This window comes from Rissa tridactyla, chromosome 15 (assembly GCF_028500815.1).
Source record: "Rissa tridactyla isolate bRisTri1 chromosome 15, bRisTri1.patW.cur.20221130, whole genome shotgun sequence".
NCBI lineage: Eukaryota > Metazoa > Chordata > Aves > Charadriiformes > Laridae > Rissa > Rissa tridactyla.
In genome coordinates, this window is record NC_071480.1 from 1,261,691 (window position 1) to 1,285,788 (window position 24,098).

General features: G+C 48.2%; 1 protein-coding gene across 3 annotated transcripts in view; it reads left to right on the plus strand.

Moving 5' to 3' along the window:
• The window catches only part of MAP2K4 (mitogen-activated protein kinase kinase 4), a 104,038-nt gene that overhangs the window by 22,467 nt on the left and 57,473 nt on the right, over window positions 1-24,098 (plus strand). For 2 of the 3 annotated variants that reach the window (XM_054221172.1, XM_054221171.1), the window contains exon 2: window positions 14,859-14,961. In XM_054221172.1, the coding sequence (XP_054077147.1) occupies window positions 14,859-14,961 (103 nt within the window). Of the gene's footprint in view, window positions 1-11,041; window positions 12,337-14,858; window positions 14,962-24,098 lie in introns of those variants that run through there. The other variant, XM_054221174.1, reaches the window with a different exon arrangement.

Here is a 24,098-nt window from a genome sequence, read left to right on the forward strand (position 1 = left end):
CCGGGCTTAAATCCCCTTCCCGTCGCCAGGGAATTCCTCGCGCTGGGCTCTGCCTGCGCCCACCGTCCCTCTCTGGAGCAGCCCGGCTCCCGGGGGGCTGCTTCCCCGTGTGTTGTTTGCTAACAAGTCCGTATAGCAAAAAGGAAAGGGTAGGGGGCTGTTCGTTCTTTCTTTCTTCGTATTTTTTTTGCTGTTTCTTTTGGGATCGCAAATATCAAAACAGTTAGAAGGGCATTTCCCAGACTTTGATATCAAGATCATTTCCCAGTGTAATTTTATTTCTCCAAAGAAGAAGCCCCGTAGCACTAAAGGAATGCCATGAACAAGTCTATTTTTGTAGGCTAGCTGTTTCAGTGCTTTGGCTACTGTGGCAGTTTGTTGTTGTTGGTTTTTTTTTAAATGCTCTGTGTGTGTGCAGTGACACTTTTTGGGGTGGCAGCTGTTGTATTTCCATGGCAGCAAGGGTTGCGCTTTTATTAGGCTTCACTTCAGCGACTTTCTTGGGTTTTGTTTTGAGACTGAATCAACTTCATGTAGCTTTTTGTGCTCTGGAGCACCGCTTTGCTAACCTTTCGGGACTGTTATTTTCCAGTGTTGGGTACAAAGTGCCCTTCAAGGGACACGTGAGACTTAAACGTGTCACATTATACAGTTTTCTGCCTATCCTGTACTTCATGGGTCATATTTAGGGGGTTTAATGGGTGGTATATGTGTTATTCAAGAATATTCTGAATTATATCAGCATCGCTGGCCCCACTGCTGCCAGAAACCTGATTTAATCATCTCGGGGGCAATTTTCATACAACCTATAAGTGAAGAAAGATACAGCTTTAACAGGGCTTTTTGTCAGAAGATATTTCTGATTCAAGTTTTCTTTCCTAGTATGTACCAGAACAGATTTTTCAGGATACTGACTTTGGGTTTTTTATATCAAGAATCTTCTCTTGTACTATAAATCTTAACATACAGGACAGGAGAAATCAGTGTGCGTAGTTTTCTTCTTTTGTAACCAATATGTAGAGCTAAAGCGGTGATGTTCCAAAAAACGTCTGCTTTATGCGTTTAATTACTGGTGAAATGACTATTTTATCTTTCTGATTGAATACATTGAATACAAGAAATGGAAGCAGTCCAATCATCAGATATGAGGAAATAAAAACAAAAATTAAAAAAAAAAAAAAAGAAATCAAGAACAACTCAAAGGAGAGTCTTATCTAATGAGCTTCTTAAACAGTGTGAAAACTGGCTTATTTGAATCCAATAACCTTTCCATTTCAAACATGGATTTTCTGCGTTAGGGGAAAGTTGCTTGCTTTAACAAGGCTGGTTTTGCTAAATTTGCTAAACTGACCTTATTAATTTTTGAGACTGTGTTTAAAACCAGAATAACACATTTTTTGAAACTTAATTTGTTTAAAAAAAAAAGAGTGTTTTTCTTTTTTACTTTTTTTTTTTTAAAGTAAGCAATTTGGATTACAGTGCTGTCTGCTGTAGCGCAGGAATAAGACCAAAACAGAGGATGTATATGCCTGGTTAGGAATATACATTTTGGAGGGAAAACAGCATTTCGCGATATGTAACATGTCTTGTTTATAGATGTGCCAGGGGCTAACGCTGGCAGTTAGCTAGAGGCGGAGCATGAAAAGTGTCTGCTGGATGTCTCATGGTGAGAGGACCACTTCACAGTTAGAGACAGTTCGCTGTAGAACTGTCTTGTTGTTTCTCAAGTATCAGCAGAATAAAGCTGATGTGATTCTTACCAGCTTTTGTCCGTAAATCAGGAATTGGAATTATTTGCTGTAGTTTATAGCCCTGCTTGTTTAGTCTCTGTTTCCTTGTCCTCAAGCTCTGGAAGAAGAAAGTTTGGTTAGACAGAAGGATGGCCAGCAGTGGCCGTGGACTTGCACAAGTAAACGTTACTTCTGGCCGACACTGGCTGCTTGTGGGTCCTGCTTCAGGTGACTGCGTGCCAAGGAGCAGAGCGCTTTGGGCTGGGTGGTAGAAGGAGACCAGAGCTCTCGAGAGGAGTTACCTCCTGACTGTGATTCATGTGCTGGAGCCAAGCTCTTCAGGGGCTTGGTTTCATCCTAGCTAGAAACACTGGGATTGTACTCATCTGGAACCACCCAGAAAAGGAAAACCACAAAACCATCAGCTTCCTGCTTTGCAGGTTAATGTGGTGCAGCTCTTCATTTCTTTATACTCTTACTTTCTGCGCAGTCTGTGCTCTCATTAGGAATGGCTATATTAAGATCAGTAGTTATATTTTCTTTTTTTGTATCCTCTTAGATCCATCCCCTCTGCCCTAAGCAGGTGCGAGTTCTGTGTTTAGAGTGGCATCAACTGATACACCAAAGTCTGTGGAGTTTGTTGCTGCAGATCCCTTGGCTGTTAGTTCAGGGGCAGAGTTGGTTGTGCGCAACTATCCAGGTCTTCCTTTGGGAAGAAATGTAAACGTTGTAACGCTTCCATCTGTATTATCTTGGTTAACGAAAATGAAGACTTCTGCCACATAGGTAAGTATCCACAAAAAGTACGAGAGCAGACCGCTGTTGGCCTGTTAGAGGCAGTTTTGGCATCTGCCAAGCCCTTGACAGCGGCAGCACTGTGACCGAGTCCCTCGCTGGTCCAGCCTTCGGTTGAGGCATGGAAGAGGTTTGGTACCTGCTGCCTTCTGTCCTTCCAGCACAGCAGCGAGGTTCGCTCCTGGCATTTCAGGTCTTTTGGCCATTGAATGGAAACATCGAGCAAGTGTGCCATCACTGTGCATCTTTCTGAAGAGGCTTTGATGCTGCCAGGCTGTTAAAGCTGCAGATTCGGTTGGAACAGGGCTCGGTTTTGGGGCCAGTTTTGTTTAATATCTTTATCAACGATCTGGATGAGGGGATTGAGTGCACCCTGAGTAAGTTTGCAGATGACACCAAGCTAGGTGGGAGTGCTGATCTGCTTGAGGGTAGGAAGGCTCTACAGAGGGACCTGGACAGGCTGGATCCATGGGCCAAGGCCAACTGTATGAGGTTTAATAAGGCCAAGTGCCAGGTCCTGCATTCGGTCACAACAACCCCAAGCAACGCTACAGGCTTGGGGCAGAGTGGCTGGAACGCTGCCCGGCAGAAAAGGACCTGGGGGTGCTGGTGGACGGCCAGCTTAACATGAGCCAGCAGTGTGGCCAAGAAGGCCAACAGCATTCTGGCTTGTATCAGGAATAGCGTGGCCAGCAGGAGCAGGGAAGTGCTGGTGCCTCTGTACTCGGCACTGGTGAGGCCTCACCTCGAGTGCTGTGTTCAGTTCTGGGCCCCTCTGTACAAGAGGGACATTGAGGTGCTGGAGCGTGTCCAGAGGAGAGCTACCAGGCTGGTGAGGGGTCTGGAGACCAGGGCATCTGAGGAGAGGCTGAGGGAGCTGGGCATGTTTAGCTTGGAGAAGAGGAGGCTGAGGGGAGAGCTCATTGCCCTCTACAACTACCTGAAAGGAGGGTGGAGAGAGGTGGGGGTTGGCCTCTTCTCCCAGGTGAATAATGACAGGACCAGAGGAAATGGGCTGAAGCTGCGGCAGGGGAGGTTTAGATTAGATATTAGGAAGAATTACTTTACTGAAAGAGTGGTCAGGCACTGGAACAGCCTGCCCAGGGAGGGGGTTGAGTCACTATCCCCAGAGGTGTTTATGAAACGTCTAGATGTGGCACTTCAGGGCATGCTCTAGCGGCAGAGATTGTAGGTTGTTTGGTTGGACTCGATGATCTCAAAGGTCCTTTCAAACCATGAAGATTCTATGATTCTATGAAACACTGATCGTCGGGCATTGCCGTGCATGTCTCAGCAGTGTGGAACGAGGGCTCCTTGCTAGGCTCTGCTTCACAGCATATTACTAATTCGTATTGAAGGCTTCAGAAGACAGAATAAAGCTTGAATTTTTATGAGTGCACAAGATGGTAACTTTTTTTTTCCTGTAAGAACCCAACAGCTGGTGTTCGCAGTATATAGTGGTGTGATGTTTAGTCGGGCCTCTGAGGTGCTCATTAGAAGTGCATTATTTTGGTGCTGAGAAATAACTGGACTTAAGAGACGTGTTTGGCTGTTTCTGCTGGATTTCAGCAAGAAGAAAGGTTTGAACAAAATAATGGAAAATAAACCAAAGTTTGCTTAAGTTTTTAGGTTTTTTGCTGCTTATTTTTATGCCTCGCTGTGAATTTTCCTTCATTTTTCCCCCTCTCCAATTCCTTGAAAAGCAAAGTAATTATGGTGCTCAGAGAAGAGCTACGACATGGTAGCAGGGGACTTGTGGCCATGTGAAAGCATGCTGGGCAGACCCCGGCGCTGGATTGCGTGTGTCCGTTGCGTCATGGAGGGTCTGCTGTCCTGCGAGACAGGGCAGGAGCATGTGTGGACCCAGCAGAGGCGACCAGACCTGTTGTGTGGCCATGGTGAGGTCCATGCTGCTGCTGCGCCGAACTGGACTGTGGAAATTCAACAGCCTCATGTTGTGTCTGAAATGCGAGTGCCAGGGAAGGACCCACGCAATGAGGGGAGAGGGCGGATGGTGACAGGGTGGTGGGCACAGGTGGCAGCTCCTGTGTCTTCTGACAGCCTGCTGCATGTAGATGAGCTGCTGGGTTGGGCTTGTGTTGCACAAAGTCCCTTCGTGTCTGAGGGCTGGAGAGCCAAGGGTTGTGTTGTGCGAACTCCTGCCAGCTTGACATGACGGGAACCAAAAGCTCCCAGGAAGACAAGAGGATGGAATACAAACAAGGAAGTAAAACCCAGCAATGGTTCCTTCCAGTCCCTGAAGGGGGCCTACAGGAAAGCTGGGGAGGGGCTGTTTGCAAGGGCATGTAGCGAAAGGACGAGGGGCAATGGTTTAAACTAGAGCAGGGCAGGTTTAGATCAGACATTAGGGAGATGTTCTTTCCACTGAGGATGGTGAGACAGTGGCCCAGGTTGCCCAGAGAGGTGGTGGAGGCCCCATCCCTGGAGACATTCAAGGCCAGGCTGGATGAGGCTCTGAGCAACCTGATCTAGTTGAAGATGTCCCTGCTGACTGCAGGGGGTTGGACTAGATGGCCTTGAGAGGTCCCTTCCAACCCAACACATTCTATGATAATGTGTTGTTAATGGTTATTAAATGCAGGGATACCGTGGCTGGCTGAGGAGGTCCTTGAGCTGAAAGGGGTTGGAGGCTGAGAGAATACCTGAAAGAAGGATGTCATGGAGTTGGTTATTGCCCTCTTTGCTGGCATCTTCTCGGGGGCATGGTGGGCACAGGACACTGTTCTAGATGGGCTGCTGCAGCTGTTCTTACGCTCTGTGTCTTTGGGTCTAGCTCTTACCTTTTGTATTAAAACACCTTTTTTCTGAAATTACGAATTGAAGAAGTACAAAAATAGATCATTGCCAATGTACAGGTACTGTTTTGGAAGCTTATCATAAAATTGCCTTGGATTTAGTTTGTAAAAGTTCTCTGAAGAAGTTAAAAGTAGTAAGAAAAAAAGAAAGTACTTTCAAAGACAACTAAAAACTTTTTTGGGACCACGTGTTCCTACATGTTTTTAAGATCCAGACTGAAATCTTTCCCAGTGCAACACGATGCAGATAGATAAATATTTTTTAAAGAACCCTGCAGCTGAGACCAGGTTTTCAGAAAGGCTCAGCTCCTCTCTAAGTCTGTAAAAGCAATGACTAGATGTTCCTAGGACACCTGGGAGCTCACAAGCAAGAAACCAGCTTAAATGAAGCAGATCCAAACTTGAAAATTTGGCTTGGCATATTTTTAGCTATGCATAGATATGAGGTGATAGTATGTGGAAAAATCAGCATATATTGCAAAGTCTTGGATTCAGCCACGGAGATCTGCTCCCTTGCATTGCAAAGGATTATTTCTTGTGGAAATAGTGGCCAAGAGGAGAGGCAGCCTGATGCTGGGATCAAAGCAGTGCCCCTGCCCGGTGGAGTTTGGAGCGTGTTAAAAGCTTGCTCTGGGAGGATTCTCTTCACCCTATCACAGGTTGTTTGCAATGTTTTATTTGTGCATGTTAGTGCAGCTTTAACATTTTCACTCTCTGTTATTCAACCAGTCGGTGACAGGTAACACATGCTGGTGACTATTCTTTTTCCCCCCGACTCTGAAGGGTTCCTGAGATGTTCCTCTCGGCCTTCTCTTGCCCAGTTTGACTGGTTGTTGTTTCAAAACAACTCAATCCATTTTCTTAAATATGCCCTATATGCGTGTGCTACATGTGGCTTAACAGTAAAACGAGGTGACAGCATTGCAGTGATGGCATCCATGTGTGTGTGCACCATGTGCCATTCTCGTGGCTTAAAGGTGAAGCAAGGAGACAGCGTTGCAGTGGTGGCATCCTTAGGTGGGCCTTTGGCTGAGGTCTGGCTGGGTGTGCGGTGCCGGCATTGCCCGCTTCTTTGGTGCCTGCCTTTCTGGCTCGCCCTGTGCTGCTGAGCTGCATCTCAGGTTGCCTGGCCCTCTGCTGAGGGAGGAGGTTGTGTCCTGTCCTGCAGCGCCATCCCAGCTCCCACCCGAGCAGATGGCCTGGCTGTGGCCCGTAGTAGCTCTTTGGTGCCTACACACATTGCACAGAGGCTGCCAAGGGCTCGTTTTAGGGGGCAACGTGAATGTAGAGTTGCACCGGGATCCATATCTTTTGGGTTCGGTGTTGCCTGACTGACCCTGGGCCAAAACCTCTTGTAGAAAAGCAGTGCTTTGTCAGGCAGCGACTTCCCCGGAGGTGATACGAACCTCAACAAATACCCCCTTGGTTTAGGAGGCTTAACGGGGAGAGACAAAAATGAAGCCTCCTGTGCCGCGAGGGCGTGGAGCAAAATGTTTGGCGGTGGGGGAGAGCAGTGCCGGGACAGGGAGGGAGCTGGGCAGGGGGAAGGCAGGGACAGGGACGCTGAAGTCCCTTTCACAGCTTCTTCCTGAGAGGTAGCAAGTGACAACGTGGTGAGCAGAAGGCTGGAAACCTGTGTGACAGCCCTTGGGAGAAGCAAGAGAGGAAGACGTGTGCAGGAGGAGGAGTCAGATGCTTCCCTCATTTCTGTTGGCATCTTGGGGAACATTTTGCTTAAGTGAGTCCAGACTTGCTCTGCTAATCCCACCTGAGACATCACTGAGTCACCGCCCCGTGGACCTCTCCTCTGTTAGAGAGTTATCAGCAATTACACTTAGGAAATCCAGACCTGCTGTGTCAGGAGATGCCTCCTGGCTTGGTGGCCGAGGGTTTTCCTTGTCCTTCCCTATGGATGTCAGGGCAGCAATTCCTGAATCCCTGTGCTGTTTCTTGCTTTCAGCAGGATCCACTTGTGGTCTCTTTTGTCTTCAGAATTTAAAAAACCTGATATACTAATGCCAAGGTGGACAGAATCGGTTGCTCCCCCAAGAATAATTGTGCCTTAAGATGGAAAAAGCCCCCCCAGTCCTCTGGTTCCAGCTTTTCTTCCCGATCCGTGGCTGCAGGGCTCTCAGCGACTGGGTCCGAGGTGTTTATCAGAGCCGGTGGGATGCAGGCTGTGATTGACATTGCCACTTTTCTGGCATAAGGTAGCTAGAGGGATGATGGAAACATACTTGTTGCTTTATCCAAAGAAACTAAATCCTTTCCATTGACCTTAAGCAAAGGCCTCAAGGGCAGATTTTTTTTCCTTGCTTTTAGTCTAAGTACAGTCTCCCAAAATTAAAAAGGAAAAAAAAAAAAAAATTAACTGACCCCTTCCCCAGTCCTCCTCCCTACAGTATATTTTATAATTTTTGCTGTGCCGTTTCATAATGAAAAAGTACCTGGCACGGCCCTTTGCATAATTTATCATTGTTTTACATCAGGAAGGGCTTCAGGTGCCTTGCAATAAATTTCCCAGGGCGGCGTCACCATTTCCTTCTGACAACTGCTCCGGTGCGGTCTCCTACGGGATTATACTGCGGCTGCCTCAGACAGAAGTAGCGTGAACATTTGGCAGTATTTGTGATGGAAACGCAGCGCTGTTTGAGAGCACCCCTGTCCCACGGCCCGCCGGCCCAGCTGCTGGCCGGTTGGAGGTGGCGGGGACACCCAGACCCTCCAGCTTCTCTCCATTGGTGTTTCATGGGTTTGGCGTTGGACTACGACTATGAGCGACGTGTTAAATAACGCTCTCCAGCGAGACATTGCCCGAGCTGGGGTTTGGGAGGGGAGCTGCCGTCTAACGCCGGCGTTCCGCTCTCCTCCCCGGGCAGAGCTGCCGGCCATGGCCTGGCGCCTCCCTGCACGCTGCAGCCCTGGCCTCCTGCATTCACACCCAGCGCGCGCCCGGGCACACGTTTAATCTCTTCTGCCACAGCTGGTCTGCTCCCAGGAGTCGGGTGGTTTGAGCTCTGTTTAGGGCTATTCATGCAAATGGTATTTCCACGCCAGGGCAGTATCAGTGTAAGAAATACTAAAGGTTAACGGTGGATTTTGGAGCTTTCAGAGACTTCGTTCTTGGGTCTTTACTGCTGGGCATTTCCAGTCTGAGGGAACTAATCTTAATCTGATTGCAATTTCTTGCACTCAGAGCCTAACCTACTGTAGCCAGGCTTCACGGTGGAGGTATTTATAGAAGCTGTTGCAAGTGCTGTTGGATGCAGCATAAATCATGGATTGCAAGCTGCAGAGGTGCGGGAGTGTCTGCGCGACCGTGAGCCACCTCCCGGCCTTAAATCACCGAGGTGTCTTGCTGACGTTGTGTTTAGTACAAATGTTTTGCTCTCTAGGGGTTTCGTGATGGTGATGGCTGGTGGCCCTTCCAGAGTCCTGGCTGTTCTGGGCTTGTGTGGTTTTGTGCTCCCTGAGTGGAAGCACACGTGGGGCTGTAGGTGAATTAGGGATAAATAATCTTTCTAATGACATGACTTCTAAAAACGGGCACATTTAGCACATTCCAGCAGTGCAAAATCCTCACACAAAATTTGAATGCGGACTCTGGTATTATACTGAATTGAAGGTTTCGTTAAAAGGCAGTAAATGTCAGTAACAGACAGACGTACTGAAAATACCCGTAACCTTGAAAGAGAGTTTCTGTAGTTACAGTTCTTAAAACTAGTAACTCAAAGCCCAGGCTTCTTCTTTCATTCAGGCTCCCCAAATAAACTGAGCTATAGGCTGAAGTTCTTTGTGTTTTGTTTCAAAATTTGATGAGTTTTTTCTTGAAAAATGGTTGTCTGCAAGGCAAGGCTGGAAAGCTACTTTACTCCCAAAGTGATCGTGCTAATTTGGAGTACATCCGCGAGGGAGGCTGGGAAGGATGGCAGTGGGACTGGGAGGGAGTGGCTGGGGGGGCCTGCGGCAGGCAGCGCTGCGCTGGCAGCGATGGAGAGAGGGAGCCGTGGATCCCGGGCGCCTTCAGGACGGCAGCAGCTGCGGGGCTGCAGCTCGGAACACGGGTGAATGTTCCTTTGCTGTCTCTACATCAAAGCGAGCATTTTGTTAGCTGACAAGATCTAACAATTTGGAAAGTGAGAGCTGTTAGAAGAGCAGAGGGATTTGTGGTGTCGGGTTTTTTTTCCATCTCAGGTGAGAGCTGGCACCAGCTCTGCTTTGAGATGCCCTGGTAGAGATCAGACCCCATGTTTTGCAGTTTTCTTCTAAGAAGATAACCTCAAACATTCAACTCTTCCCAAAGGGACCCAACCCATCTGGCCTCCTGACATCCCTTCCTCCCTGTTTTCGTGTCCCTGTTGACATGTTTTAATTTTACCAGGGAGAGGTAAAAAGGTTACGTGGCTTATTGCAAATCCGTTGGTCATCTTCCTGCTGTTTGCTGCCACCACTCATTTTCCTGCGGTTGTATTTCTTTTTTTCTCTTTATAGTAGAGAAAGGAAATGGTGTAGACTTGGTTCCTGGTGTGTTGCTACTCCCCAAACAGCAGAGAGGCTTCAGCATCTGACCAGAGAGAGCAGTCACCTTTGCGCTAGGACAGCGTCGCACTCGCACTGTGACAGCAAAAGGTTGATATTGCAGATTTGAAGGAAGTGGAGAGCAGGGATCAATTTGTATTCCTGCAAGACAGAAACCTTGGAAAAAAAACCCAAAACATTAAATGACTGCCATTTTGAAAATCTTACTGCTTGGGAGGTGAGCACTTTCTTACGTGTAATGTGAACGTTGCTGGCAGCGGTGTTGAGGTGTGGGATGGGGGTGAGGAAATTCTCGGAAGAAATTAGGATTGCTTTCTCCAACAGGAGGTGACTCAGAGGCTTGAAGATGTCCTGGGTGAAGTAAAGGTAGAAATAACAAATATAACTCTGGAGGAACACTTCTGGACTGCACATTATCCACCAGATAGCTGTTTCTTCTTGTGTGAAGACTGGTTGGCTGGGTTTGTGGTAAAGGGGCCTCAAAAAGAGGGATGAGAGCCTTATGGCGAGCCAAGTGCTTGGATTAATCCTAGTGATGGATAACAGTACATAAGTAATTACATACTTAACCCAACCTCCATTTACCAGCACGGCAAGAAACAAACGTGTGCTGTGAGCCTGAATTCTTCTTCTGTGGCCATTGTGTAGGTGGGGCTCCAGCGCCAGCTTGGCAGGGCTTCCCGGCCACTCTTCACTGTGCCCGTTTTGGTGGTGGTCTGTGAAGGGCCAAAGGATGTGCATTTGTGGAGTAGCAGGACACAAGGGATCACCTGTCCCTTACATTAGTTCCACGCAGTGATCTGTTGCTAAAACAACAACATCCTTTTAAAAAGGGATTTGAGAACAAGAATACCATCGTTTATGGCTGCAGTGATTTAAAATAAGGTTTGCTATCCTCATGGTTACAAGATTAACTTATTTACAATCAGAAAGCTATTTCGGCTGTCTCTTTCCTCTCTGACAGCAACATAATTTATTTCATAATACTGTTTAGATTTCCCTCAAAACACAAGCAAATACTTCCCTTAGTGCTTCACCTCAGCCAAAGCCAAGGCCATCCTGCATTCAAATATAGTCTGGACTTAGTATAACCATTAATACACAGCTGAACAAACCCTCTTGTCAAAATTGGGAAGACCCAAAGTCAAGAAACTTCATAGTTTCAGGCTTGGTTTTGAGGATTAACCTAACTTATGGAAAAGTGATATGTTCCAAAGTTAGTTTTGGTTTCTTCCGAATCATTACTTCTCCAGTAGTGTTTACTTTTACGGTTCTCAGAGCAGTAGATGTTATGGTGGTCGATGATTAGAATTATGTATTAAGTTAGCAAAACCTTTAAAGGATGTTTAATTTACATACGATGGATATTTCTGCAGCACAGTTTAGGACAGTTTTGAACACACAACCTTGACGGCAATAGGGGCATTCGCAAATTTCAGAAGCAACGTTAACCCTGGACCTCTTAATTATAGCAGAATGGAGTGCTCTGAATTAAATCTTTGCATAGCAAAATCACCAGCAAAACTCTTGGGTGTAAAGAGGCCCTATTGTCTCCAGTCAGTTTTGAGTGAAGTTTCTGTAAGGAATAGGTGCTTGGAGCTGTCAGAAGTCTTTTTTGGAGTGAAACTCATAGACTCCATATTTGAAGTACTCAATTTTTTTTGAAAGGCTACTGAACTGGAGAAGACAGCTTGCTCTGACTCTTGTCAGGCTTCTAGTTCATTTTAGTGTGTTGTTTCATTTACAGTACGGGTGGCTTGCACTGAACAGCAACTCCCGGTATTCCTCAGGATGTTTCTCCCCTGTCGTGTTCCTTCTTCATAGGCTGAGCGAAAGCAAACCGTCCTGTTTGCCTTCCAGGGGCAGCTTATGCTTCTGTATTTGTTGGATTTGTAGAAAATCCAATAGTGGATCAATGTCATTGGAACTACTCTTAGAAACCTACTGAGGTAGAGATCAATAGGCTGACGTTTAACAGGGATAAAAAATATTCTGTCACATTGTGAAAACAGGAGGAAACCTGCTGTATAAAGTTTGCAAGTAGTAAGAATAGGAGTAGGTTTTGAGAAGAGATTTTTTTGGTAGGAGTTTGTAGTTAACTGTGTCATTTTCAATGTTGGGATACTTCAAAGACAAACACTCTTCTAAGTTGTATAAATGTTGCTGTTAGAAAGGGAAAATCTTATGTCACTGTATCATTGCCCTTGAAAGAGGGAGAGTGTTTCAGGTAAGTGAATACAACAAAGCCAGAAGAGTGAGGGCTGCTGTAAATCCCTGGACCCAGTCCGAGAGCAGCGTTTATGCTGCGGTAACAGGGCACGTGAGTGAGGGGCTCTATGACCCTTATCTGCAGGTACCTGCCAGGCCCCACCACCCACGCCTGTCCGCACAGCAGCAGGGAGGACCTGGGGAGAGCAGACGGGCCCGGGGAGGTTTCAGGCGTATGCACATGGCTGGTAAGTGTCTGCATCCCCTGGATCCTTGGCAGTTGTGAACTCAGTCTGGTTCTGCTCTGCGTAAGAAGGGAGATGCCCTCAGGGATGTGGTCAGAAGAGGTCTCGGAGGTCGGTCAGGCGACGGCGTGGTGTTGTGGCCGTGTGACAGGTTGTGCGCTTGCAGAGGGTCCTGCCAGGAAACGTTTGGCTCCTTGGTAGTGGCAGACCTGCCTGCAGCCATGCGCTTCGAACGAGCCCTGCAGAACTTCTTAAGAGACAGACATGAGATACAGATTGCTCTCCACCCTGGTATCGTTTGTGTTGTCTTTAAGTAGATTTTTACAGTGGGGGTGGTGAAACACTGGAACAGGTTGCCCAGAGAAGCTGTGGATGCCCCGTCATTGGCAGTGTTCAAAGTCAGGTTGGACGGGGCTTTGAGCAACCTGATCTAGTGAAAGATGTCCCTCTCCATGGCAGGGCTGTTGGACTAGAAGATCTTTGAAGGTCCCTTCCAACCAAAACCATTCTGTATTCTATGAATATTCCCGTTAGTCATGCAAACATCTTATCTTTCAGAACACTGTGGATGACTGACATCAAAGATGTGGAGGGGTGATAAGTTCTGCAGAAAATAATAGAATTGGTTTTACCACCTTTTTGGTTTCGTTAGCTCTTCCTTTGTTTCTGGGTCATTTATAAGGGTGAATTGATCTCTTTGACTTCTTTTAAGTGATTCTTCTGCATTGTGTTGGGCCCACGTGCTGTAAGAGCCTGAGCTTGGAAACTCTCACGACAAGAAAGACACTGAGGGTCTGGAGCGTGTCCAGAGAAGGGCAACGGAGCTGGTGAGGGCTCTGGAGCACAAGTCCTGTGAGGAGCGGCTGAGGGAGCTGGGGGTGTTCAGCCTGGAGAAAAGGGGGCTGAGGGGAGACCTTCTCGTTCTCTACAGCTCCCTGAAAGGAGGGGGTAGCTGAGGGGGGGTCGGTCTCTTCTCTCAAGGAACAGGTGATGGGACAAGAGGAAATGGCCTCAAGTTGCGCCAGGGCAAGTTTAGGTTGGATGTTAGGAGAAATTTCTTCACCAAAAGGTCTGTCAAGCATTGGAACAGGCTGCCCAGGGAAGCGATTGAGTCTCCATCCCTGGAGGCATTTAAGAGATGTGTAGATGTGGTGCTGAGGGACATGGTTTGGTGCTGGACTTGGCCATGATAGGTTGATGGTTGGACTCGATGAACTTAAAGGTCCCTTTCTATGATTCTGTGATCCTTCTAATACTTCATGCCCTGAAATTGCTGTAAAGTGCTTTGACCAGTAACTATTTTTTTTCTCTTTTTTGTTTTTATATTGGAGTTATCCAAAACGCCTCTTTGTGTAAGGTAGAGGAATGCTGCAGAGCAGGATGGTCCCTCCTGACTTTTCCCAGGAGGGCTGTGAGGTGGCTGGGAACACGACACCTGCTCTAGGGTGCAGGCAAAGGAAGGGTGTTGGAGAAATCCAGGTATTGGGCCAGGGTTGGGTGGCCGGTGCCTCCTGGGATGAGCAGCAGTGAGTCGTTAAGACATCGCTCAGGCAGGGGGAAGCCCAGGGGGGTTCAGTCGCAGGCTCCTGGGAAGGTGGGCTGGAAGAGGGCCCCTGTCTTGCTGTGTTTTGGTGGAGAGGAGCACAGGTTTCCTGTGGCTGAACAGAAACAAGACGGGGTCTTCTGCAGCCCAGTGGAAGGGCTGGGAAGGGCCATCTCCCTTCGTAGTCCCTGATCCTGCTGCTGCTTGAGCAGGTCATCTCAACTTCGATGAAAAATACACCGCCAGTGGCTGGAGCAGTGACCAGGACCACTTCCACCCTTCTGTTTATTTTCTTTTTCCGCATGTTTTCTCAGCTGGCTGCAAAGCAAAGCTTTCTCTCACCTGGTTGCCCCTCCGACCGGCTGAATTTTGCTCTCTGTTTGGTGTCCCACTTGGCAGAAGGGAGCGCACAGCACATCTCCTCCATCCTCGCTCAAGCCTGATTATCTCCAATTGCTGAGGAGGGTCAGGAACCCCGTCAGCCCTCCCAGAGTTGAGCTGTTACATAAAAGACATCTCAAGGTGCCCTTCCCCTCCCCAGCGCCGCCCACGCTGCAGCTGGTGGCGTGCCCAGGCTGCGCCGAGCAGGTCGGGCCCCTTTGCCACCAAGGCTGCAGCTGAGCCTGCCAGCACGGGTCTGTTGAAAGGGGCGGTGGCATGCATGGAAGATGCTCAGGGCCCTGGTGTGGAGGTGCCCTGTACCCCTGGCAGCTGGTCCTGGTACTCCAGCTGTCACAGGAGGTGCTTGGGACACCTTGCTTTGGCGACTGACTTGGAATGAGATGGGGGAAGACCTTGGGGTGAGAGCTGACGCCGTTTCTCCATCCCTGTGTCCCTAACGCAAGCTATGATCTGCTAATGTTGTTGTGAAATGTTTTTTTCCTTTCCTTACGATATGTTTAACTTTTTTCCTATTTATTTCCAGATGCTCTTAGTATTTTGTTGCTGACAAAAAGTTTACTTTATGTTCGTTGTCTCCCAGGTAAACGCAAAGCGCTGAAGTTAAATTTTGCAAATCCACCTTTCAAGTCCACAGCAAGATTTACTCTAAACACTTCTGGAGTTCCTTTCCAAAATCCACACATGTGAGTATAAAGCCGAAGGCACAACTAGTGGAACAACTTTGAAATTATTTAGCCAACGTGCAGTGTTATTTTAAATGCAATTTAAAATAATCAAGTTACTTGTAGGTCAGTCAAATCTGTCACTGTAAAAGAATTTTTTGGTTTGGTTTTGTTTGTGCTTATTTTTTTTTTCCCCAGAATTTAAAAAAAAAAAAAAAAGGTTAAATTTGGGATCTTTCTGTTTTTCACTGGAGCAATTGCCTTCCAGAATTGATTAAATTGAGATAAATTGTAGCCGCTAATTCAAAATACGCCTATAGTGAAGTTCCAGACCTATTCACTGTCATTTCCCTGTCTTTTTATTCAGTGCTTATTACTTTTTGTTAGAGAGAAGTTCTTGTTTCTGTGTTACCTGTGAAGGATATAACTGTGCTAGATTATTATTTTTTTTTTCCAGCACTAAAATAAACAAAGGTTTGAGGGTTGTCGTTCTACCACCATAGAGATGTCAGGGAGTTACGCAGTGGTTAGCTCTCACTGAGTTTCCCAGACAGCTACAGGATATCCTTATCCAAAGTCTGAATGCAGGTGTGGCACAGAGCTGTTCCTGACGCTAGTAAACAACAGTAGTACATCGTCACAGAGAATATTAGCTTTGTATCCTCAGATCCACCAATCTAGAGGGATGGGTGACGCACCCACAGCCTGTACGTGTGGCAGAACGCAGGTAGCATGCCGACATGTCCCAGATTTTTCCTCTCTAAGTTCTCCAGCAGGTCTCAAGATTTTGTCAGTGGCAAGTCTCAGAAACTGCACCCGCAGCTCCCCCCGTGGCTGGGACTCTGCGGGGCGTCCCTGGTTTTTGGCTGCTTCTGCTCGGCTCTGCATGTCGCTGCCTCTCTCCTTGAGCTCAGTGCCTTCTGCTTCACCAGGATGCACCCTCTGGGGTTCATTCCTGTTTCTGGGAGCTTCTTTATGCTGGGGATTTTCAAGCAAGCTTTTATGGAATTAGAAATATGTTTCTGATGAGTTATCAACAGTAATTACAGCATCTAGAAATTTTAGAGAGTACTTCAGACGATTCTTCTTACCACCCCAAGTGACCTTTCCAGTGAGTCCTTCTCTCTCCTTCTCTCTCTTTTCCTATCTGAAATAGAGTATTCTCACTGGTTGTAGAGCTAGTGTTTATATATTCACTTTTTGTATCTCTCCCTCAACATCATCAAACCCTTATAACAATTTTCTGGAGAACCCCATCTGGGACTCTTTCCTCTCTCAAACCTCCCCATGTCCATTAAGTAAAGGACCTAAGCCTCAGATAGCGAGTTCCCACCGTCAGCCATCTGTAGGGATTTGACTTTTCTGTGTTTTGCACATGGATTTCTCTCTCAGGTTCACTGGAAGTCACAGCGGCTCCTGTATAGCACAGAAGAGCTTTCGTTGCTAGTCAGTGACATCGTAAGGTTCATGTTTGTGCAGGTGACTGTCAGCATTGTCCATTAAGACAGTGCTTCTCTGTCTCTGTGGGAGTTGCAGTTGTTGGCAGGGGTAGGCTGGTTAATGGTGTAACTGGTTCTGAGGGCTTCGAAGTGGTTTGGGTTGGATGAGATAGCTGTTCAGGTGTCAAAAATGATGGTAATGTGTCTGTGCTAGAGCTTCCTTAGGAGGCTACAAGCTGTAATAGCCATTTCTGTTTGACAGAGGTGGATGCTGTTCGTTGGATTGCGTTCTCTGTGTTGAGGCTTGCTAAGCTTGGATACGTCCTCACGTCCTTTGTCTTGTCCGTAGTGGATGCGATGCTGTTCCTCAAAAGCAACGTTCACATCTCCTGGTTGCACGCTTCTCTTGAGTGTTTGTCTTGCGGCTGGTGCATCGCAGGGATGTCTCTGCATCTCCTGCCTGCTTCCCAGAGAGGCTGGAATGTTTTTTCCTCTGTTGTCTAGAAACATTTCTAGATTTCTGATTTGAATTGGATATTCCAGACCTCCTGGCCCGGGTGCGTTCCCAATGCAAGGCATGTTTCTGTTCACTGAATTGGTTTTCTTCCCCAGCCTGATGGAGCGGAGTGGCCTCGGCGCCCTCCTGAGATGAGTGCTGGCTCGGCGCTGGGGATTTCCCTGTGCAGACCCTGTTGGTCCAGATGGGTGGATCTGAAGATACAGAGAGGTCAATTTCTCATACGAAATTTGGGTTTCTGTGACTTGGATCCACCGATCTGGAGGTGTCCCATTGCTCCTCCCTCCAGGAGGACAGAAGGTCCTGTCAAGTGCCCATTGCCTGTGCCGAGCAATGGCTGGGGCTCAAGAGGAGGCAGCCAGCAGTGTCCTGCAGCTGCTACGAGGTGTAATTTGCCTATTAGCTGTATTTTGCTTGATTAACAGGTTTTGGTCGGGGAACTGATCAGTCTGGATTGGTGGATGTTCAGGTAAGAGTGTAGTTTCTTGCTGTGTAGACAGAAAGCAAAGGAGCAAATGGGGCTCCCTGTGCCCGTGCGTGTGTTGGGAGGGAAGAAACCTCCATGTAACCTGCACCACCGGAGCAGAGGCACCGTCGCTGAGGAGGAACAGCATATCGTGCCAGAGGCGGCCTTGGAAATTTCAGGCTATTGTGTTTAGCCCTGTTACTCCTCAGTGCTGAGGCTCCGTACCCTGGTAAAATGGGTGTGGACCCCGCACGAACCATCAAGGTGCGATTCAGCTTTCTTTTTAGGGTTTGTTTCTCAGTCTGAGTGGTCTCAGTAGTGTTCGAAAAGAAGTTGGGGGAAACCATTTTGGGAATCCCTGTAAGCCAGGGGTGGAGTTTAGCTCCTGTGGGCAGGGGTGACGCACATGCGGGCTAGAGGGGACGCAGCGTGGTTTCCACAAGGAGGTTTCCCAGATGATCTGTGCGCAATTTCTGACTCCAGTCATTCATGCTGTTTCCCTGGTTTTAACGGCGTGTTACCTGGAGGCATCATTTCAAGGGCCATGGAATCCCAATTGCAAAACATGACATTACTAAGACTCTGACCAGTGCTTCCCAGTTGCCTTACATCCCACGGCACAGAATGCCCTCTGTAGCCCGGCAGGCGTCACGCTCACTGTGCTCCTGCCCGGAGCCTGTTTCCAGAGCTTCGCTGCTCTCATGAGTAGAGGCTTTTTATAATACATAGGCTGTGCCCTGGAATACTATTTCCAGGGAGAGAAAGCACAGATTAACACTACAGAATATAGGAAGTTGGGACGTGGGTTCCCAGATCTTTTTCCTGTTCCCCCTTGTGTTTTCTTTCCCATCTGGAGAGGTTCTGAGCCATGTCTTATGGTTTGGATCTTAGGCTGGGGCTGTGTCCCTCCAGGATGTATGAGTGTGCTGCCGGGGCTGCGCAGGGACAGCAGGAGGTGGGTGCCAGGGCAAGATACAGAGCAACACGCAAGAACATGAGACCACGTGCAGGAGCAGGAGGAGCCATTGACTGGTTGGGACCTTTGAGCTTTGCTGTGCCATCTCTGCGATGGCCATGGAGCTGAGAGCTGGTGAGGACTGCGGTGGCTGAGTGGCAGCGGGGTGGCATGGCCCTGCTGCTCCTGCCCCGTTCCTGCCCAGCCCACAGCACCCGCTGCCCAGGACGCCTCTTCCCCCTTGCCAGTATGTCCACTACCAGCTGCGTTGGGATGTCTTGAAGGAGGAGGTCATCTTTGTCATGGATGACCAGAAAACCAAGTGAGGAGACTAGCAGAGCAGAGGCTACAGCTGCTCAGACTGGAGCCAGTGGCAAAACGTCTTATGTCTCCAGTGCTGCTAGGGTTTTGCCTTAAATATTTTTTGAATTAGAACATGTGTTAAAACCAGGGGGCTTTGAAGTGACCTTTAGATAGGAGACTGACTCAGGATAGCTTTGAATGAGATCAGAATCTAGAGGTACTTTTCTCGTTGCTGGTATTTGGGCTCTGGCTCCCTGAAGGCTGCCCTCCTGGTGATGCTGAGGCCTGAGACGTCCCTTATGGCAACTGAAAGGCACCGTGGGTGGCTTTCCTGCACGGATCCTGTGGGGCAGGTGGGCAGAGCCCTGGCGTGACGTGTTGAGTAGCAGGGAGCGAGGCAGGGGCTTGGAAGGAAGGTCCGTTCTGGTTCTGCGACTGATGGAGCTATGGAGGACGTGCATCTCGTTCAGTTCTGCTGAGCCCGCTGCCGCCAAATCTACTTTATAAGTGCAGAGAGAGATGTTGTCTAGTTACGGCGTACAACGCAGCCTGCCTGTAGACAGCGATGCACGTTATTTGCACGTGACCTGTACAGGGTAAAGGCAGAATAGAGCCTGAATTACAGAGAGTAGTTGTAGGGTAAAATTCTTACTTCAAAGGATGCAGTCTGGAGAAGTTGTGTCTTCCTGGCAGCTGATGCCCCACTCCAGGGAAGCTCGCGCCTGCTCATGGTCAGCAAGGCTGTGTGCGATCGCTGAGCTCTGTGGGCTGGCTGACAGGGCAGGCTGAGGAGAGCTGTCAGTTGAGACCACGGTTCTCATTAGTTCAGACTCTATTTCTGACTTAGACCAGATTAACGAATGCTGACTTTGTTGTCCCTGCAGCAGACGTTGCAGAGGGTGGAGGACACAAGCCACGGTTAGGGTGAGCTCTTAAACTTCCAAGCCGCTGTTTTTCAATTGCTGTTTCCAACCGACTGAAAAGCATCCCACCTTTTACCTCATCTATTCCGTGTCCAAGTAGGATTTAGGTCACAAACAAAATTAGATTACTCAATTATCTATGTGTAAGCTCTGCGGAGCTACTTGCAGCTGGTGGCCTTTGCTGAAAGGCCAAATAACACCAACGCGGGAACGACACGGTGAGATGTGCTGGTGTAGCGCGGCAGGTTTGCCTGGCAGCTGCCTGTGGTGTGCTGGCCATCGCTGGCATCCATTGAACCAAGTTGTTCAGTTTGCTGTAGGTGAATTCTGTTTGGCGTCAGGTTCGCAGCACGGTGCTGCTTGAGTATCCTGTCAGAGGTGCCACCTCTCTAGAACTTGAACACCAGAGCATTGCGGTCTCATCTGGAAAGGTGACAAAATGAAATGACGCCTTCTAATGTTGACAAGCCCAGCTTCTGAACTGTCTCGTGGGCTGTTGGACTCTGTGGAGTCCTTGTAGCATGTGAGCGTATTCGTGGATTCATTGTGAATTAAGCTTCCAGAGGTGCCCCGTGTGGACCACCTTCTCCTCGTGACACTTGGGAGAGTCACACGCTTTCCAGAGAGACGCCTCAAGAGTGTGTTGGCAAATGTTTGTTCAATAGACCTTTGGGGTTGGATTCCTCAAATGGAGCCCCAGTTGCACGTCAGACTCCGTTCCTTCCTTTTTTCTGTATCGTTCAGGGACTGTCTTTATTCCTGAAAAGTATTTTTCGGGCTGTCCCAAAGTCTCTCTCAAGCGTCTACTTCTGTTTTAATCGCCTCTTACACTTTTCCAAACCTTTCTGGCACGTGGTGTCAGGCTCTCTGGCTGCATAGCCTGCAGCTGGCTGAGTTCGTCGGGAAATAACCTGTGAGAGTTACTACCATTTGTCTAACAAATATTAAAAATGAAAGTGGAATATTCTAAATTGGCATGTTCACAATAACTTATGTGAATTGCCCTGTAAATACTTCTCTCTCTGTTCCCCATTTCTACCACAGTCATTTTCACATCTTTATTGTTACTGATTTCTGCTACCTTTCTCCGCACTATAGCTTCCCGTCGCAGGGTGGGATGCCCGGATGCCTGAGAGATAGGTTGCGGTGTAAAAGGTACCAGTTAAGAATTTGAATTTTTTTCCTGTGGCTGGTCTTCAGCGTTTCCTGAAAGTTGCGGTACCTGAATGTAATCACTGGGAAACTTGCTTGTATTCTCAAGAAAGCGCAAGTGAAATGGATACCTCCAAGGACTCAGCAAATACATTTAAACATTTGAGTGAGTCTATGGAAAACAGGTTTTCACTTTTAATACAAATATCGCTGTAGTTTAAGTGCTAGAGCAGTGTTTCTTAAACATTGGGTTTTTTTCAGGCATTTTCTTGAGAAATTGAGGAGCGTTGTCTTGCCTTTTAACCTTCCTGTTTCTTCCAGAAGTTTACAAGTTTGTTTGGCCAGTGATTTCTGTGGCCTAGATGACAACGAGGTGATACGGCGCGTAAAACACCCATGCTCGGTATCTCAGACTTCAAGTAGCTCGCCCCTTCAGAGAGGGTGCTGCCAAAGTTAGTGTGAGATTTTGCCTGAACGTGCTGCATTAAGGTCTTTTTTTCTTTTTTTTGTTCTCTTTTTTTTCCACTTCTAAGTTTCAGTATTTCTCTAAGATGCTAATCCTTCTCTGCAGAGGAGCTTTTTGGTGTCTGCTGCTTCCCAAATAAATTTCTTTAGCAAATTCCATGTCCCTTGGAGCATCACTGCCTTAGTAGGACTGTTCTGTTCTTTCTGCAAGGGTTTTGATATCTCAGCACTCTGCTTCTGAATTTAGGCCTGGAACCAAAATTTGGAGCTTGTGTATCTCCATTAAGCTAATTGATGCTGATTTTTCAGAGGTGCTTCACACCTAGCTTCTTGCCATGCTGTTGGCACTTGGTCTCCTCAGAACTTCTGGAAACCTAATCACCTACATTTGTGTGTCTAAATCAACTACAGCCCAACGTTACATACTAATCTGGCCCCCGTGGGTTCCAAGTGCTTCACACATGCTGAGTGATTGAGCTTTGCAAACCTAAAGGGTTGCACAAAACTCTGTGTTCCTCGTTTTGCAGATGGGAAGCTGGGGCGTGCTGTGATTTGGAAGAGGCAAAGGTTAGGCCAGGAACTTGTGATGGGGCAGGGAGTTCAGCGGGGATCTCCTGACAACCAGTGCTCTGCAGGTTGGCTCTGTTACGTGTCCCGTTGACAGCGCAGTTGGGGGCTGTTGGCCTGGCTCTCGGACGCACACAGCCATGGTCGGAGCTGCTTTTCTGGGAGCAGCGTTGTGACTGTGCAGCCACGATCCCCTCGGTGCGCTCTGCGGTGTGAAACATGTCCCCTTTCTGCTGCACGAGGGGAGGCCCGTGCCTTCCGTGGTGGGGAAGAGCAGCCCATGGGTAAGAGGCTGCGAGAAGATGGCGGCAGTGGCCTTCCAAAGCACCACGACCTGGTGCGTCCTGCCCAGCAGGGGCAGCAGCCGGGGTGGTGGGAGCGGAGGAAGGGCCCGGGGGGCAGTGGGGGGATATCTGGAGGCTGCCGCACCTGCTCGGATCCGCCCCGGGGCAGCCCTGCCTTTGCGGGCCCATCCTCGGTCACGCCTGCGCCCTGACAGTTGGTGTGACGGAGAGAAAAAAGACTTCACGGAGGGGTTCAAAATAACAATTTATTTGGACTTCACTCACAGGTCCCATGCGCCACTATTGCAAGTTCTTATGGATACAATGGAAGAATGCACTATTGCAATTTAAGGGGAAAAGAACAAAACAATTCACAGAATACGCTATTATCACCTAACAAGTGATCCCGAAAAGTAACAACACAAACCACCAGCGCTAGATATGAATACCTTAACGAATGCACAAATCACGATCTAGAGCATGCTAGACATCATACGTACGTTATTAAATCACTTACCCTCTCTCTCTCAGGTAAGGCCCCTCAATCCTGGGAAGTTTCCTTGCACGGCAAGGGGGGGGGCAAATCTCCTACAGGCCATCTGTATCTTTGGAAGATTCCCCCTTTTTCTCCCCAAAACTTTGGACTTAAATATCCTTTTTCGGGACTGTGTTTGAATGGATTACACTATCTGGGATGGTTTGATGGCCCCTCAGACAGCAATGTTTATTTTGTGATGTCTGGACTCACACTCACTGAATAGTGGTGGGACTTGACTCGGGGCGTTTTGTTTGTTAAAGGCACCGTTTGGGTTTCAGTTCTGGTTTCAGTTCTTATTATAATGCAGTGTTGTGACCACCCCGGGCTGAGACATTTCCACAGCTCCCCCCAGGTTATCCCTGCATAGATAGGGATCCATAAGCGTCTGCCAAAGCGAGATGGAGCTGAGTCGAATGACAGCTCCCTGCATCACACCTTTTGTGTTCTGGAACCATTTTAGCCAGTTGCTCCCATTCAGTTAGCACATAGATGTCTGAGACACACCGAGGTGGGAATTTGCAACATTTCCTAATTCCAGGCATGATGTCTGGTGGCCATGGCGCCTCCTCAGGCCTGCTTTCACCAGCACAAAGGGGCAGAGGCAGAGCTTCCGTCCCGTGTTGCCTGTGAAGGTGTTTTTAGTGATGCTGTCCATGGGTTTCCTTCAGCAGGTACACCGAGATGGTGTCTGAGGAGGGTCTCTGAAGAGCAGCAGTTTTGGGTTGACTACCGTATCTTTTTCTGCTGAGCTGAATGGTGCGTGGAGGGAGGTGAAGCATTCTGGTTTGGTGGAAATTGGAAAACTAACAGGCAGAGCAAAAAGATGGAAATGTTCATTTTCAAACTGAACCCGACTTCATTTGCCGTCAAACCTGCTTCAGTGTGGCTGCATGTCGGCCCACAGAGAGGCGGTACAGAAGAGCAAACCTGGGTGATGTCTCCCTTGGATGGAAGTGTCCTGTAGACTTTCCTTCTAGTGCCTGCCTTTTAGTGAGATATGCTGCCTACCCTTTGTCTAGTAACATGGGTCCATGGGTGACCTGTGACTGGCCAGATCCTTCCCTGAGACACACAAGTTGGGAGTCATCATCCTTGATTCCATCCATGCTCATGGCAAAAGCCAGGTGCCTGCAGCCTGCTGAGGACCAAGCTCCTGCTTTGGAGGTACCTGTCACGCGCCAGGACCTGGAGAAGAGCCAGGTGGTGACTGTGTTTCTTGCTTAGTCAGCTTGATTTAAAAAGCCTGGGTTTATAAACCTGAGTAGAGGTCAACACTTCGGTAATAATTTGTGCAGTCTAATGAGGAAGATGGTTTGGGAAATGTCTGTTGTCCTGACCACTGGAGAGTTGGAATCTCCCCCCAGCGTTTGTGAGCTTGGGAAGGGAGTGTGCTGGCTGCGTTTGAGGTGGGGGCCGGTGCTGCCGCTGTTTGAAAGCGCTTCAAGGTTTCAGATGGTAGGGAGGGCTTGATGTCATTTAAGAATTTTGGGTTTATTTAATTCTGCTGCTTGTGTCCTGGTGGTCCCGAGACGGCGCTGAGTCTGGCAGG